Here is an 18796-nt window from a genome sequence, read left to right on the forward strand (position 1 = left end):
AAGTTTCCATTGAGCTTCGGAAGATGTTTTTTGACTGGGTGTTACTTATGAGTTTTCATCTAGTCCGCCAGCACATAACGATCGATAATCCAATTTTTTTTTTTTGTTTGAAAGGACTCATAATGCAGTGAGGATTGCATAATCGATGGGTAAGATAAGATTGTTCTGATCGTGATCTATTCTGTTTGGGTCCAATTCATTGCGTCGGTAGCAGGAGGACATTCTGTTGGCTTTTTCGACTCTGGTGAACAGCGGCAGTTCAATTCATTCAGCGTTGGTTGGTGGTGGTTCTAGCAGTGGGTCTTCAAATAATCTGGTGAAACCAGGGGTGACCCGATTAAGTCTCGATGGTTTGGACAGCTTTCCGGATAAGTCGACCTCCAAATGCCAGGTCGGAGGTGGCGGTACATGCAGATGGTTCTTCCTCTTACTGTGGGGGTTGGCCGCCATAAGAAGTTACAGAGGCAAATGATGACACAATGTCGGGCGACGGTGCGGGCTGCAATAGTGGCCTGATTGGCAACGTTGAAAATTGTGGCGGTGACTTAGACTTGGAGGTACGTGTAAGTTTGAGTTTGCGCTGATTGGGATTAATTCGTGGGTTTTCTCTCTCCCTCTCACCCTCTCTTTCTGTTATATTATGTGAGAATCAAATTATGGGACTTGATGCATTGAGGAGAGTGAGTGAGTACTTCAAAAGCTGTAGAGTTATCTTGAATATCAGTCCTATATGGAACATTCGCTATTATCTTTTGTTGGTTTCCAATGACAAAGATGTGAACTCGGGCATGTGAATGTGTTTTTTCTTGTTCAATTTCACAAACAAGAATGTGAACTTTATTGGGTAATCAATCAAATTAATTAAGGGTTATTTGATAGAAAGATTGGAGCTTTCTTCGAGTTAAGAAAGTGGTGAAAGGTCATTTTCCATGTTAGCAGCGCTCTCCATTTAGGTAGATAAGCCTGGTTGTGATCAGATAAGAATGGATGATTTTCAAGTATGATGCAATAGCTAATTACTGTCATTGCTTGGTTTTAGTCCCAAGAGGTCTAGGAGGGAAACAGATAAGAGTCCTTATTATTATTTACCTGTTTTTGATATTGAGCTAATGTGTTTGTGGTGTTTGGTTTATTGGCTTATGATCATTGAACTCTGCATTAAATACTGAAATTTTCCAGCTCTTTAAAACATGCACAGTCTTATTGATTCTGCTTTTGGCAAATCAAAATTTCCTACCTCGTATTCACTTCTGGACCAAGACATATGGTATTCACAAACTCCTAACTTCACTATAGTTTATAATTAAAACTTTTGTTCAGTGTTTTAACTAATTTGGTTAGTTCTACACATGGATGATGTGGTTAGAGAGAGAGCGTGAAAACTGAAAAAGGGATAGACCTGATAGAAATGGAGCCTTTATGGAAAAAAAAGAGCATGACCTTTCTAATTGTGAGCGTTGAACTCCAAGCTATCGTCTTCTGCCAAAGAATGTACATGGTGTTTTTTTTTTTTTTTACTTATCTCTATATTAAGGACTGTTTGGTGTTTCACTGATAATTGTAATTGTCATGCAGTATCCAATACCTTCTACTAGCCAAAGAACAGATGTTGGTTCTGAAGTACTAATGATCATTGGGTGTCTGTTACTTCTGGAAGCGAGGATTATTCTTTTAAACATGTGCAAAAACATTAGAGAAGCTGGAGGATAAGTCCGAAGTTGTCAGGGTATACTAAATTTCCTATGCAAGATTAATTTTTCAGTGGTATCTTCTGAATAGTATGTGATTCATATTGTAGTGCTAAAAAGGTTATTTGATGATTATTTAGGCATAGAAGGAAAGTGTTCTCCATCAAATAAGTGAGGCAAAGCCATTGCTTGCTTCACCAGATAAGAACTCCGAAGCATTGGCTTTTATCATTGATGAGAATTCACTCGCTCACACATGGTATATGTCCAGGATCTCTTTTCAATCTACTCTATTAATACGCATCTGCTATTGAATTATTCACTTGGAATGAAGGTTTTGCCTTATTTGAGTTATTCCAAAGAACACTTCTGATGCTTTGTTTCATATGAAAACAAAAAGAAAAAATACACACACACACACACACATACATACATAGTGATACAAGCAATTTCATTTTGAAGGATACTTTGTGCAGCTTCACCTCTATCTCAAAAGTCCAAGTCAGTTAGCAACGACAAAGAAGCAAACAATAACTTGGTCTCATGTGTGTCAGAGGTAAGTGAACTTTTAAAGTTGCAAAATGAGAACTCTTATTGGCATGTTTGTTATCTTAGATTTTGTTTGAGGTAAAAACTTTTGTCTGTGGAGTTAAAGATTGGTTCTTTTCTGAACGTTTAGTTCTTGATAGTGATAAAGACTGGTGATTTGTGTTGGGCACTGTGCAGATTAGTACTGCTTTTTAGATCATTGGGTGTTTTGAGTTTTCTGCGTTTTAGTGTATTTTTGATTTCTTGAGTTGGGAGAATTACTCATTTCCACTTTTGACTGAATAGTGAGAATTGAATGGATTCTGCAAGTGGTATATGTTGGTGTGTCTTGGTCTGAGATGTAATCCTAAAAATATGATCATGTAGTTTCATTGAAGGCTTATTTTATCTGACTGCCTTTTTTCTAATACTTAATTTTCCTTTGACTTAGTTCTATAGAGGCAGTCAAGGGGTGGTCAATGCACACTCATAGATAGATTCACATGTATTGATTTTGATTTGAAGATGAGTGCTTTGATTGTTTTTGCTCTTCCTTGAGGTGACAAAAGATAATTTAGATATGCCCTTTCGATAGAATTGATTTGTGTACTGATGAAACAACTTGATGGGATGCCAAATTAACTATTTACACAGGCATTTCCTCCTTCACTCCATGTTTACCTCTTTACTGGAGTTCATGCAACAACATGTTTCCATTCTACAAAACTGCTCTCTGTTTTCCACCACAACTATACTCCTGCAACTTCTAGGATAATCACAAGATTTCATAGGCCATAATCAACAATCATATCCTGCTCAATACAAAACATTAGGATCGTCCTAAAACCCCATTTGTTAGTTGAAGGAGGGGATATCATTATCTGTACAAAATTTGATTGAGACGATTTGTTGAGAAAACCTCTTCATATTTCATTCCTCAGGTTTGCTCAGATATAAACAAGCCGAATGGACAGTTTATTTTACCCAGCAATCGAATGAATGTGATGACATTTATATCCTCACGTCCTGTAAGAAAAGTATATCTAACTTTTATGCATCATTGCAGCATAAATAGTACCATTACGATCTTTACTTATATGATTATGTTTTCCAGAATAGCACATTTATATTCCGTTGAAGTCAGTTATAAGAGCAACTTTACCAGCCTCGCCAAAATTCATTCTACGCTATTTTAGCTAGCGTGAGAAGCTGAAAATAGCAAAATCAGGCCTCCAGCGGACTCGCTATATTGTTCGCCAAAATGGTTTTCGCTACTACGCTCGCCAAATCTAGGAGAGGAGAGAGAAATTCGAGACGCTCGCTATCTCCTCGAACGGGAAAATTTGTTCAAATTCAAACCTCTAGGTAATCGTCTTCCTCTTCTCTTGCCTTTCTTTCTCCTTGGTGTTCTTCGATTTCAAAACTTTTTGGTTTGGGCGACGGAAATTTGTGGTGAAATTCATAAACCCTGAAAAAGGGATTTGGGGCTATTCTTGTTTTTTGTTCGGTAAGCATGAAACTTGTTTGATTAATCATATATCTAGAATCACTGCAATTTCTTGAAACTTGAGTACGTTGGTGGGATATCAGATTATGGGTGTAAATCAGATTTGAATGAGATTAACTGATGTTTTACTCAGTGATATGCTTTTATGTCTTTAATCTGTTGCTTCTAGAGGCTTGTCTATATATGTATATGCTTTGGACGATGGTTTTTTTAACATATCATGCCTATATGTATATAGATCTTTTCTTGGCCAGTCTATACTTGATTTGATAATGCAAACCATAAAAGAAGAAGTATGCAGCAGCAAGATGGTCTAACTTGGTTATTTTATCACATGGTGTCTGATTTTGTTCTTCTTCTCTTCTAGTGGTGGAGGATTGTTATTATATAATTTGACCTTTTCATTGTGGGTTTTTCTTGGAGTCATGTTTTAGGTTATAATGGGATCTGCTTAGGGCTATGGACTATCTCTGCTAATTTGGTCGTGTGTCCTTATTTATGTGTTCTTTCAGTGCTTGTCTTGATGAGGTGCTTGGGTTGTTTCCCTGGGTTATATATATAGAGCACAAGCTGTACTTTTCTAATTGAGCAAGAACTGAGTCTCTTTGATATGATTACGTGAATTGTATGTTATTCTCAATTCGATAGGTGAGCAAAATAGTTTGTTTGTTGAGTTAGTTCTCATTTAGAGGTCACTCTCACCAATGAAGAACGTGTCATATTCATAGATGTCTATCTTCTTGCATCTGGACTGAAATTTAAAAGGTTTGATTTGATCACAGATGCAAACCATAAAAGAAGAACCACTCTTTCGATGCCATGTAACCTAAATTTTAACATTTTACAATTTGTTTTGTTACTTTGCTTTGACATGTTCTCTGAATGTTTTCATGTGTTGATTATCAATTCCTATACATGTAGATGGATTCTGCTCAAGTCCCCCGTGTTGCAATAGATTTAGGAGAGGATATTTAGTGTAAAGTCTGCTTTTTGCAGCTTTTTTACTTCTTATTTCCATAACAACTTTTCTTGGAGATTCATCTGGAAGCTCTGTTTGCCTCCCACGCTGAACACCTTTCTCTAGGTCATGAGTCATGTGAAACTACTTGCCAGAGTTCAGAGATCTCTGAGTCATTTTACTAATGATTCTTGTCCAGATTGTCCTTAAGGAAGAGAGACTCTCTCACTTGTTCAAAGACTGCACTGCCATTCAATGTATCTGGAACTCCTTCACTATACCTGGTTATGTCAGGATAACTTTCAACATGGACTGGGGAGGATGGCTCATGGCTCATCTGCATTGCTCAGCAAACTGTGAACTTGGCTTCCATTGGAATACTCTGAAGACGCTGGTTTATCACATGTTTTTGATTCTGGCCAACTCCCTTCTAATTCATTCATCTCTAATGCTGCTAATGAATGGTTCAATGCTCAGGCCATATGGTGAGTTACCTAGAACCTATTATGCTTAACCGGAAAAGACCTCCTCCCAGTGAGTATAACTAGATGTGGATGGTACAACTTCCATCTCTATCTGTGGTTACTATAATTAGTATAATCTGCCATCTTCTTGGGGTATTGATCTAAGTTAAAATACTTTTTGTATGTATATCTTTGTCTGCATTGTGCTTACTTAATTCTTAACCTAGGCGTTGTCTGAAATACAGCATCTACAATAAATTGATTTTGCTAATGCAACTGTATTACATTCTTTTGCAGGGCATGCATGGCAACTATGGTATTTTGTATTATAGATTAGTGCAACAGGGTCTTGGCGAGGAGACTCCTAATTGCGAGCAGCAGTAATAATCGTATATGATGTATGGTGGAATTCAGGCGATGTTGTATCACCCTCTTAATTTAGACCTTCTGGCCCTTGTTCTAGTGCTTCTGCTGGTAAATGTTCCCCCTCTTTTTTTTGTCTGGACCTGCTTCATGTTGTTAGTGAAACATACAAATGGACAGCAGAGTAGAAATTTACATTTCAGTGTTGATGATCACAGTGGAATGTTATAAATATATCTTCATTGACCCTTTTCTCTCCTTTTCCATAGTTTTTTGCATCTATATGCAGTTGAATTGGAGAAGCAGGTTGAATTGTTTGACTGGGGTTATTTTGTAATCTATTCATTTTATTTGATCAATAAACCTAGCAGAAGCTACCTGGAATGCAGTGAATTTCTTTTGTTATTTCTATATCTTGTGCAACTGAGGGTGTTATATGGAATTACAAAAAGGATTCGTTCATAACTGAACTTACACACAACTATGAAACTGATTCACTGACAATATGGATATGCCTATTTGTGCATATAAAAATGTTACGTGAATCACTTTTTTGGATACCATAACTGAACTTACATACGCAAAAATGAAATTTATTCACTGGCAATGTGGATATGTACATACGTAATGTTGCCTCTCTTCAGTTTTATTCATGCTTAAAACACTAAGAATGCATGCTTATTTGAATTCAACTTATTTCCGAAAGCTAAGGTTTAACAAACTCGTTGATTCAGGAAACATAGATAATGACTAATCGAGTCCTACAAGTTTTCCTCAGCTCAAGAACTTAGTGTCGAGCACACATATTTTGCCTAAAGAGTCGCAAATAGTTCTTGAACATTGGAAGGCCATGTGACATTGGGATTTCCACTCCACATTAGCTTGGAAAATTGTTGGTTAGTTCTTTCTGTAGAAAGACCGCCATCGAAGAACACATAGTCAATATGATTGCCACATAGTTCATACTCTTTCGATTTCTGGCCCCTTACCTCCACAGTTAACGGCTCTGTATGGACCACTTCCACAACATACCTTCTTCCGTTCCTTGAAACCTTCAAAGGTTTAAGTCACAGAAAGAACATTAATATATAAAACAGCTTAGTTTAGTCTAGCTTAGTTTAGTCTGGAACAAAACAATAGATGATCCAAATGTTGCCTATGCTCTTCAATCGCAATGCGATTGTAATCGTCTGATCCATTAATAAAATTTCATCTTTACTTCAAAAAAAAAAAATAGAAGAAAATAGAAATAGAGCTTGCAACTACAAAAGTACAAAATCGAGACAAAAATAGGGGTTGGGAAAACCGAACCACACTAGGAAAAAAAAAACAAAAAAAACCAAACTGTCGCAAAATCCCAAAAGTTGACAAAATTTGATCCATTTAGATGTTAAAAACCAAAAGCTAACGAGGGTTGGCAGAGATGGCAAGGCACTGGCTTGAATGGAACTCCCACTCAAGGTCGACTTCCAACATTCACAAGTCCCTTATGGTAGGTTGCTCAATACCGGGGTCCTGCAGGACTCATGTGACGATAGTGAAAGTGTCAGCTTCCTGAGAGTATGGGTCATCACGAGGCCCGACTGTCAAATGCTTGCAGGCTTTCAAGGTGGAAAATCTTGGGCCTACGGAGTCTAATTGCTCTCAGTGATAGGCGCTGGAACCAGATGTTATTTGGGTTATAATGTTCTTAGACTGGTGGGCTGCCTCCCCGTGGCAAATACCCTTTTTGCAAAATAAATAAACAACCGAAAAGAACATAGAGAACTTATATTTAGCTTAAGTTCTGCTGAGTCGCAATTGATTCTTATTCCACCGAACTTAAGACATTGGGAAGACACTAGCCTATCCACCCATAAAAAGCTAGCATACCACCCACGCTACATGCTGTAAGAGTACTCTCTATGACCGCAAGCATGGACAGATGAACTTGTCATTACTGCACCCAAACACTAATCCTCGATAAGGAGACCAAAAGACAAATCTGAGACCATCGTTCACCGCTATAGGACCTTTGCCCTAGCACCGTGGTTACCAAATCCCATGAAAGCCGTTACCTTAAAACCTTCGCAAGGAAGAACCTTGCACACAATTTCCACTTGATCTGAGGCATTCAAATCAAACTCGAATGGAACTGTAGATCTTGAGGCGTGGTATCAGGTTATAAGCCTCGTTTTAATCATGAGTAAAACGATTGCTTTACGAGATCCTATTGCGAGTGTTATGGAGGTTTTTTAGGCCAATTCTCACGAATGGCGCATGGAATCATTTAGACAACGAATAGATCGACCAAACCCTCGTGCTGGGCTAGGTTTGTATGCATGTAACAATGCACATACAATAACCTTTCCTTTGTTCTGGTGGTGAAATGGTGAACAGATTAAAAAAATTCTCATGTTAATTTTATGCCTTTTATAAGTTCATATATTATTTGCTTCATATGGTGGTTTGCTTGCTGGCCCGAAAGACCTTGTGATTTGTGAATGCCTGTTGTCTTACAGGTTGGTCAGGTTGGTGGTTTGAGGAGGACCACCCTGAGCTTGAACCTATTGAGAAGGAAATTAATGGAGGCATTATGTCCGCAGCCTAGATGAGCCTGATCCCAGGAGTTTTAGCCTTAACCTATTAGCTAGGGCAATGATCTATCAATCCTACAAGTAAGTATTCTTCCTTTCTTGTGTTAAAGTTTTCTACACGAGGCCAAGTTTTGCAATGCTTCTTGTTAATTGGTTCGATTGTCATATACCAGTACTAAGTACATTATCAGGCTTGGATTGTCAAGAATGTGCAAAGTTCCCTAGGCATTGTGACTTTAAAGCTAGCTGGAATTTTATGAGTGATTGAAATTAAAAAAAGTAAAAAATGAGACTACAAAAAGTTCGGGGAAGGTCTACTCCTTTTAGGTATTGTTGACTAGGGTTGGCCTGAGTCGGTTCTACGGTTTTAAATCCAGAATCCGGAACTGGAACCGAGAAGAGATAATCGGTTCGGGCATGTTGATTTTTGAATCAAGAATCGATATAGAACCGAACCGACCATTCTCGGGTCGGTTCCTCGGTTTTTCGGTTCCAACCTCAGTTCGGTTTCACACTTGGTTTTTCGGTTTTTTGGTTCCAAGATCAGTTCGGTTCCACTATCGGTTCCTCAGTTTTTCCATATGGACAAACTGTTTTTCAGCCTTTTCTAGTCTCCAGCTTCTAGTTTTCCTGATTTCCATACATACATTCAATGATTCAATATTGCAAATACCATTCACTCATAAAACTCAACATTATCTACAATCTACATATTCAACAATCAACATCAACATAACAAATTAGAAATTTCCAGCAAACTCCCAAACTCTCAAAGTATGAAACTGATGTAAGCATTAAACCATCAAACACACAAAATATTGAAACTGCATCAATTTGCAGCAATTCAAACTTTCAAAGTCTGAAACTGAGCAATTCAAACTTTCAAAGTCTCAAACTAAAACAAACCAACTAAAATTGAATTAGTTCATGAATGATCAATATTTCATCAAAGTGCATTACTGCAAACAATCAAACATTTCCAACATGGCTTCCTCAGTTCCTCTTCATCAATGCAGTAAGGCTTCCAGCCTTCCATCAATAGATTCAATACCAAATCTGCATACAAAATAACAAATATGCAGATTCAATACCAGCCTTCCATACAAAAAAAAAAATGCAGATTCAATACAAAATAACAAATATGCAGATTCAATACCAGCCTTCCATACAAAAAAAAATATATGCAGATTCAATACAAAATAACAAATATGCAGACACCAAGCAATTTTGTTAAGCAATATTTCCTGGCCTCAAAACATATGCAATATCTTTTTTTCGTTAACAGTTAACAAACAACAAAACTGAGCAAAACAGACACAGAAAAAGAAAACCCATTTACCAGTTCACCTCAAATGCATAGTAAATACAAAAATGCCCAGTTCCTAATTCTCAAACCATCATTCCCACACAGTCCAATCAATCCCACACAAAATGAATATCAAATTCTATTGTGGTAAATAAAATGCAAATTTGCACTACAGCAATACAGTACATAAAGAAGAATAGAATGATATTGCAAATTTGCAATGCACTGAACAAAATCAGAACATTTAGAAAGAAAGCAGTGATGAAACACAACCAGCTGACTTCAATAGAGAGAAAATCAGAAAACTACCTTTAAAAAACATATAGGTTTACTGCTCTAGGTACAGGCTTCTCCTTGTTGAAGCCATGGCGGAAGAATGAAAGTCAAGTGTCTCAGAGTTTTGGCTGCACAGAATCTAAAAAAAAAAAGATTAGGTCTTCTATAACAACCCTATATAACAGAGACCACATAGAAAATTAGAAATAGAGGTAAAAGAAAACAAAGGGATGACTAACCATACATCAGCCTCTCGATCAATTGCTTTGCACATGCATATGACCATCTCTGCTTCTCAATAGACCCAAAGATGCAAGGGGAATCATCTTCTTTAAGCAGATAATATGCAGGATCCTAAGAAAAATGGCAAGGAAGAAGTTAAATTTTTCAGTTAAAGAAATAATTACTTGTATATGCTTACCTGTTGTTAAAACTGGCATTTCTCCTATTTACTTTATGAAATAAAAAGGAAGACAAGTAATGAAAAACTGAAGTAAAATGGAACTAATGCGTTCATATATAACCTATTCTTCCCTCCTTTTGACGTTTTATATTTTCCAATGATGTGTCTCTATGTCATCCATCTGTAATGCACATTCTCAGACCAATTATCCCCAAAGTTGCTTTACATTAATTTGAAGATATATCAATGCAAGTTAACCTAGCCATGCTAACATGAAAGGACAACTGGACAGGTAAAAGGAAGAAAAAGGAAGAAAAAGGTTATATAATCTGCAGATCGACTACCTTTATTTTGTTACAGGGTGTTGCGTTTCCTTGCAATAGTAATTTCTCTAACGAATCATTCTTGTCTTTGTCAAGTGTTGCTCTAGCAGCAGCCACACAGTACTGTACTGCTTGCTCCACAAAAGGGTTCCTCGAGTCACTGAAACTCGAAACCACTCAAAACGGTAAGCAACAACACCTTAATGACTCATTTAGCAACATCATTACTTGCACTCACTCAATTAATAGGAAAGCAAAAACAGAACACCCATAAAATAGTTCAAAAGCCAATTATTACCCTTTAATCAAGATCAAAAATTTAACAGCAAAGAATTTACCCTGAAGAAACGTTTTCAAGAGTTAAATCTTTGAGTGACAATTTGTAGATGCTTTCTCTAGAGAGCTGAGGAGAGGTCAATTTCACATCGGTCCATTTTTGAAAAACACCAAAAAAGGCAAAGGATTTGAGGACACAATAGATCACAGGGTGCAATAGATCAATATATTTCAGCAGATGGCTAACCAAACCGCAATAGATCAATATATTGCATTACAGTACCGAAAGAAATATGTTGGATCTCCAAAACTGAATTTTGCAATCAATCAGTTGAAATGAAGCAACCAAATCGCAGATGGCTAACCAAACCGCATAAAGCTTACATTGACGGAGGTCGAAGACGGGGCTGCATCAACCAAATCGCAGATGGCTAACAGCCCAACACAAATCAAAGGATGCGATGTTTCTGGGTTCCAAACTTTGAGGGCGATCGTCTTGCTCGTCTGGGTTTTGATCATAAGAATTGGGGTTGGAGAATGGAGGCACAGAGAGTGAGCGTTTCTGCGTTAGAGAGAACTGGAGAAGAGTCAGAAGACTAACGCGATGTTTTTAGGGTTTTGATCGAATGGATAGGAGTTATTCTGATCGGATTTGGCGTCTGATCACATGGGAAGGGGTCTATTTTACAGAAATAAGCTCGGCCCTAATATCCACTTATACACTGACATCTGTATTTCGGTTCCAAGGGAGTTTCAAAAATAAGAACCGGAACCGAACCGAACATACTTCATCTGGAACCGAACCGTAAAAACTGTAAATACATATGCTTCAAAACCGAACCGAACCGGGTTTTTCGATGCGGTTCGGTGCGGTTCCTTCAGTTTTACGGTTCTCCAGGCAAGCCCTATTGTTGACAGATAAATACTTGGGAGCGAAACCACATACTTATAACACAGTAACACTACGAACCAACTTTGCTGGCTTGCTAAAAGAATGACACAAATTTAATTTGAAAATAGTAAGAAAGTCGTATAGGTAGGAAACCATGCATGCTTTGGTACGCTGGAGACCCAAACAAGTTTCATAAGATCAAAGTCAAAGTTCTAAATATAAAGATACCACAAAAATTTTGTCAAAATGTGGCGGTTGGGGTAATTAGGTTCTTGATTTGGACCTTCATGGGCATATTGTGCACAATTTACAATTGCAATTTATAAATACTAATAATCTTTTAAAACATGAAATTACTGAATAAAGTTCAATTGAAAGTACCGGTTCAATGGGGGCTTGGTGACAATCTCAATTTGTGCATGTCTGAAACATTAGAATGCCTTTCAATGCCATCATTTGAGCATCAAACCACCTCCACCTGACTGAATTGTTGCCTAGCAGTTAGAAACCTTACCACAAGTCCCAAACCATCAAAGTGAAAAGACGTCGCCAAAGCCACCTATTGCCGATAACAGCCCTTACTGTTGAGCTGAGCAAAGTGGCTTCAGGCCAGGACTAGAGCTCTGAGCATTTGCAAACCATAAGTTTTTCCCACAAAATGACTACTTCAACACTGCTATTGAGATGCGAATCCTAGAAAACCTATAGTCAACTCAAGTAAGAAATTCTTTTCCTAGTGCTGTTCAATTGTTTTCTAATTTGTTAATTTGATCCTTATTCAATCGTATCTGCAATTCTAGGGGTTATCTCGAAATACTATCTTACTCGATCATCATTACATAGGAATTAGAAGAAGATGAACACAAAGGGTGCAAATGGGACTTGGTGCGCAGCTGGAATATGTGCTATTTGTGGATGCTTCCCATCACTCACCCAAAGAAAATGAAAAGATTGATTATAGTACGTACTGCCGACAACCTTGGAGGGTATTTGCTGTGTAGGTATAAGTATCCTGTTTGATACTAAAGTTTGAGAGAGCACAATGGAAGGAATAAAAACTTGGCATGCACCTACAACTGCAGCATATACACATGTTTAAGTATCTTATTCTGTGCCATATATGATTCTAACTTCCCAAGTTTTTTGCTAATAGAATTTGAAGCTGACTATGATGTTTTTCAACTCTGTTTTTTGTTTTTTATTTTTTTTATATGCTAATTTTAATAGGCATGCTATATTATTGAACTAGTTGACTTCATTGCTGCTCATTTTAGTTTTGTTTCAAACAATTTTTCTATTGTATTTTTGGTCTAATGCTATTAAATTAGCTGACTTATGATCTTAACTTTGATTTTTCCGATGATAAAAATTAAAAAATTGTTGACTTCCATTTCTTTTTAGGCAGAACAGTCGACATCCATTGTTCTTCACATTTTAAATAGATAGGTGTTGACTTTATAGAATTCTTCAATACTTATTTTATTTCTTTTCTTAGAGCAAATCCAAACAACCCGGCATCTCCCATATCGCATAAACATGTCATGCCACAGTGGAAAAATAGGAGAAGCCATTCCGTATGGCCGCGATGCTACATCATTCGTCCAACCATCTAATCATTTCTAATCACATGTCCAAATTTAAAAAAGTAAGCTTATTGTAATTAGACCCCATCAGTTCATTTGTCATGCCACATTGTTTAGATATAGAACTTTTAACTACAAATTGTGATTAGTGAAGCGTAAATGTCATGTGATACACTATGCCAAAAAATGCATCACACTACACTTTTTAGACAACGAAAAAAAAATTTTCGTTGTGTGATCACTGAAACTGCTTCACACAACAGGTTTAATGAGATTGGCGTTGTATAAGGAGGTCATACATCAAATTTTTTGGGTCCAAGATTATTGTACAACAGTTTTAAGGATTTGTCTGTTGTCTGAATGTAAAAAAATTTCCTCCTCACCTTGCTCAAATTTGGGTCGAAATTTTGACTCACCTTACACAACAGTATAGTTGTATATGTTGTATGAGAGTAAGTTGCAAAATAACATACAACACATTTTTTTGTTTCCGTCGTGCAAGTTTGGAAGAAAATCATATGTACCCCAAAATGAGAGTGAGTAGCCCCAAGAAGGCCAATTTTTGGGTGAAATGATGGTACACGATTGTAAGCTCCTACAACGGAATTGCTTATTTTTGTTGTGTAAATGTTCGATAGTAATCTTAGGCGGAAGAAATGAATTTGTGATTTGCACCAAGCGGGAGATTTGCTTGTTGGGACCCTAAAATGAAGTTTCAGTGTAGACTATCAGACAACGAAAATTCATTTATCTGTTGTCTGAATTGATTATACAAAGTCAAAACATCAGTTTTTACTGTCTATAGTTTGAATACAAAATTTTAAAAAACGCGGAAAACACAAAGTTGAAAATTTTCACATACGCGGTCACTTAGTCAGATTTCTCACTTTTGTCTTGTTCACGTTGTCTTCGACTCTTCGACAATACATAGCAAACTGGCGACCCATTTTCTCTCTCGCTCTTCCTCGAAACCCTATCCCTCTCCTCCTTCCTCTCCCGCTCTCTTTACACGGTCACCACCACCTCCTTCTCTTCCGCTCACTCCCTCGACTGTCTCTTTTCACGGAGGAACCGAACAGAGTCTCAATGATGACGGCTCAGTCGCAGCTTGAATCGACATTGCCGGCTCCAAAATTTCCCGACTTCAGATTCCGATTTCACACCAGCCAAGACTAGGAAGAAGCGATGACGATGGGTAGTCCGATTTAGCCGTCGCCTCCGATCGCCGCCTTCCCGTTCAGCTCCAGTCAATTGCCACCTACTTCAAGAAGATTTATAGAGTCAGCAATAGGCTCTTCCTCGGCCTCTCCGGGCTTGCCACTGATGCTTAGATTTTGTAAGTTAGAACTTCTTGTTCTTCTCTTAGGGTTAGGGTTTGTTAGTGTTGATTTTGATTGGTGTAATTTTTTGCTAGTGTTGAATGTTAATAGCATATGAATCCCAATCGTGTTTTCGTTTTTGTGATTTAGGTTTGGTCCATGCTTCATTCAACCTGTGATTGTTGGATTGGGAGATTAAGACAAGCCATTCATCTGTACTATGGATTCAATCAGAGCCAAGTAAGTTCGTTTTCGGTTTTAATTTATGTTATGAATTTCTCATGATTTTAGAACCGCCTGGATGCTAGGACTTCAAAATAATGTTTTCAAATTTTGGTAATTGTGCGTTTAGGTAATTGTTTATTGTGGTATGATTCGGATCTGTTCTTGATATGGCTTGGACTTGTAATTTGTTGATGATCTATGTTAAAACAATTTTGATTATGTGTTTCAGATGGCCTGTACTAAGCAAACTGGTTGTAAGTAAACTTGAGGAAAGGATTCAAGGAAGTAGCTAGCCACCAAGGTTTGTGGCTGTGAATTAGACGATCTAAAGGAGGTTGATTTGGATTCGAAATCCTGGTGGATTTTGAATGTAGTGTTTTGGAGTAATAGTTTGTAAGTTTAATAATTTGCACTGTTGATACGTATTTGATTCATAATTGGTATATCAGTTGATCCATTAGAATGGCAGGTGGATGAATTTAACATTCATTTAATTGTTGGAAATCTGATACTTTAGCTTATGTCCTTTTTGTATCTCTATGTTTATCTATTCTAGTCTTTTATTCTGTTTTCATATGCCAATGTGCTTAAAGGAAGCTCTTTGGCTAAAAATGACCATACTCTTCATCTTTTGCAGATATTCTTAATTTCCTCCATGTTATATATTTGTTTGTGTAACGAAAATGGGCTCATGTTATTTATTTGCACATTGCAGGTGGGATTGTACTCTCTGTTCCAACTATTTGGATACATAGAATTTGAAGTAAGCACTCCATTCTGCATTAGTTTAATGAATCTGATTCCAGGTGCATATGATTATTGGCCTTCTAATTGCTATGTGAACTATGAAGTTTTACTCTTTATTTTTTCTTTTGGAAAAGTCATGATCAGTGTTGTGATGATAAGTTCTGTTAATATATTTCTAATTTATGAGTTACATTCATCCGTAGGCATGATTTGAAATTTTAAGTAGGTTGAAATCACGGTCATAAAGTAGTACTAACTGTTATGTAAATGCAATTTCTGTTGTAGTTAGAGTCTGAGATGTGCAGGTTTATCTTGAATTAAATTGTCATGTAATTGCAAATTGTAACTACAGTTTCTTGTATCTTTTTGGCATTTAACATTCGGATTGGAAGCTAGGAGTGCTTCGAAATGCCTTCATCTTAGGCCTTGATTCCTGCCTATCAGGTTGGCACTGATTTCAGCCAAGAAATTACTTCAGAATTAAGGTTGTAACCGTGTAACCAAACAATGTCTAATCAAATGACAATTAGGTTGATTTTGGATCTGCCGAAGGTGATGTCTATATTTGGTCTATAGCCAAAGCTGTGGAAGCCTCTTCTGGTCTTTGGCAATTCGTTGGACTCTCTGCTGCCTCTGGTGTTATATATACAGATATGGATGCTAAAGTCAAAGCAATGATCACCCTTGTAAAATGGTAATTTTGACTTTCTTTGATTCTCCAAACACTGAAGAATTTTTATGGGTGTTGTGGGAACTATGTGCTCTTGCAAGGTGGAACTGAATGCATTTTGCTGATTGTGAACATATGACGACTCAATGCAATATTAATGGTCTTAATGACTTTTCTTTTGATTTGCAAGTCTGACTGTGGATGCCAGGCACTGTTGGCTTTGGGATATTTTCCAGAGGTACTAATTCGGGTTTAGCGGTACTGTTGATCGAATATACTTGTGAGATCATATATGATTAATAATGCAGAAACATATAAATATTTTGGTTTCTTACTTGGAATGGAAGACCTCTGATCTGTGTGTGTTGTAAATACTTTGTACATAAATTGGTTGAATGGAATTTGAAGAAAACATAAAATTTAGTTTATACGTTTTTAGGAGAATAAAGTGAAGAAAAAGTCTTTTGGAGCCATATGCAACTCAAGTGATTTTTGTGTTTGGTAATAATACTTATATTTAATGACTTATAATTTGGTTACTGATTTGGTGAGTTCTCTTATTGAAGTTTTTGAACATATGCCTCTGGTACCTTGCTAGGTTTATACCTATGCTAGGCTGCAATAGCTTGATGTTATTTTAATTTAGCATAGAGTTGCAGACATAAATGTAGATTTATGGGGTGTCTCTACAATTGACTGATTCTAACAATTTTGTGTGATATGTGAGCTATTCTCTCCAGAACAAAATAAAACTATCAAGTACTCTTGTAATAACAACCCAATTAAGCCATATTAATGGGGCGGCTGACTTGTTTGCCACACCATGTGTACCACATCCTGATTGAATGGAAATATGGAATGAGTCTGACTAGAGTAACGTCTTGTATTCAAAATATTAGATTTTTGTGAACATCCATCTAGGCAGCTTGCACAAAGTTACCAAGTTTCTTAATATTAGCTGCAGGAAAACAGCCTTTTGCATCTTCATTTTTATTAATTTTCTCTCTCTCAATTTTTATCAGTAGCCATTTCACTTTCATGATCGACACTAATGAAGAAGAAACTTAGATTTTCAATGGTTGCAGATTTCAAAGGCCTACTGGAGCCATATCTTCTTCAACGCAGGTATTCCAACTCATATATGTTGGAATTCTCACAATACCCCCGGTCCACAGGTATATATGTTCGTAAGTCTTTGATATCAGTTGCTCTACTGGACTTGAAAGAACATATAATTCATGGAATGGGTTTATGGTGGCAAGGTATGCTATTTTTCCAGCAAATGTAACTTTATTTTTTTGTTTCAATTTTTGTTTTTGCTTTTCTGTTACATTGGAGACTATAGTGCTTTGCAATTTTTATTTTTTCTATCTACATAAATTTTTTGTTCTTTTTTCATTTGTGGTGGCAAGGTATGGAACACTTCCCTAGATGAGCAAAACCGCCTCAAAGCTCAAGTCTTTAACAACTCAAGTCCTCCATTTTCAAAAAGCAAGCTTCTTTATTGCAACATTTGCAGATTGTGAAGAAGAACCACAAAACCCAAAGAGACCCAAGTAGATGGTACATTTTCATGCACCATATATGTGCGATGTTTTGGAACAACATAAATGTGTATCAGCTTTTGATGTCCCAAGTAGATGGGCATGCACTAGAATGCTTTTTTAGTTTAAATGTTGGCTTAGATGATTGGGAAATGCGCACCATTTTTGCTTTTGAAGTTTTAAAGTATTGGATAGATTACTCATTTGATGGTTTGCAATGTTTACATTTGATGAACTACTGTTCATTTGGTAAATGGACCAATTTAATTCAGGAATGGATGTTCAAATGATCAGACAACATAATAGATATAATGACGACTCAACGTTGTCTGAATAGCCAAAAATGGAACAGCCACACTGTAATCATTCATATCACACATCAGTTTATAACAAAGTAGTGTGTTCTAATTTATACTCACACAACAGAAGCAATTGAACTCTGTTGTCCAAAAACTAAATCATACAACAGTTGCAATTGAACTCCGTTGTCCCAAATGTTGATCATACAACAGATCTAGTCCAAGCACTGAAGTTTGAGGATCAATCAGACAACACAAAAAATAAAAGTATGTTGTCTGATATGCTTAACATACAACAGCTTGAAACCAAACACTGTTGTCTGAAGGCAGCACTTCAACTGCTGCGCAGCTGCGCATGACACCTGCCGAGCCATCTGTCGAGCAATCACACAACAGTTATACCACATACCCGTTGCCTGTTTGTTTATCAGACAACTGTGTTCCACCGTTGTCTGAATTTTCAACAGACAACGGCTCGCTCTACAACGGTGGCACTCCAAATCAGACAACAGTTTCGGTCTGTCGTCTGATACATTTTTTGGCATAGTGATAAGGCCGCCGCACTTAAGAATTTCTTGAGATCAAATAGATATAAATTGTCTATCTTTTACCCTAGAACATGAGCTTATTTGTTGGATCATTGATTCATAAGGTGTAATTACAGATCAGACCACACACAAAAAAAAAGAAAAAAAAAATTGTAGTTACGGTTAGTGTTTGTTTTTTTCTTTTTCTTTTTTGGATAAGGATGGATAGTGTTCTTTTAATGATCAAGGAATTCAGGGTCACTAGCTTATTCGAGTTTGAGCATTATTGGAAATGTTCTCAGTTCTCATGTATAACTAATGT

General features: G+C 36.9%; 1 protein-coding gene across 12 annotated transcripts; it reads left to right on the forward strand.

The window, feature by feature from the left end:
• Window positions 1–44: 44 nt before the first annotated feature.
• On the forward strand, window positions 45–5766 carry LOC112169600. Of its 12 annotated transcripts, XR_005801988.1 has the most exons (8): window positions 195–557; window positions 1576–1726; window positions 1829–1947; window positions 2151–2244; window positions 3158–3244; window positions 3331–3581; window positions 4881–5166; window positions 5443–5766. XR_005801988.1 is itself a non-coding variant. In XM_040509124.1 (6 exons), exons 3-6 carry the CDS (start codon window positions 1923–1925, stop codon window positions 5475–5477), a joined length of 426 nt encoding a protein of 141 aa, XP_040365058.1. In that variant the 5' UTR covers window positions 195–557; window positions 1576–1726; window positions 1829–1922; the 3' UTR covers window positions 5478–5766. The 12 variants fall into 12 exon arrangements, 2 of the variants coding, with proteins under 2 accessions (XP_040365058.1, XP_040365057.1); XR_005801982.1 differs by having other exon boundaries at window positions 45–557; window positions 1576–1947; window positions 2165–2244; window positions 4881–5238; XR_005801981.1 differs by having other exon boundaries at window positions 47–557; window positions 1576–1947.
• The last annotated feature ends 13030 nt before the right edge of the window (window positions 5767–18796 follow it).

Source organism: Rosa chinensis, chromosome 6 (genome assembly GCF_002994745.2).
Source record: "Rosa chinensis cultivar Old Blush chromosome 6, RchiOBHm-V2, whole genome shotgun sequence".
Lineage (NCBI taxonomy): Eukaryota > Viridiplantae > Streptophyta > Magnoliopsida > Rosales > Rosaceae > Rosa > Rosa chinensis.

Excerpts from the sequence above, each read along its gene's own strand:
- LOC112169600 (XM_040509124.1), top strand. The coding sequence starts at position 1,923 with ATGAGAATTCACTCGCTCACACATG. Across the intron at positions 2,245-4,880 it reads TGGTCTCATGTGTGTCAGAG|ATTGTCCTTAAGGAAGAGAG; the intron begins GTAAGTGAACTT and ends ATTCTTGTCCAG. Across the intron at positions 5,167-5,442 it reads TTCAATGCTCAGGCCATATG|GGCATGCATGGCAACTATGG; the intron begins GTGAGTTACCTA and ends ATTCTTTTGCAG.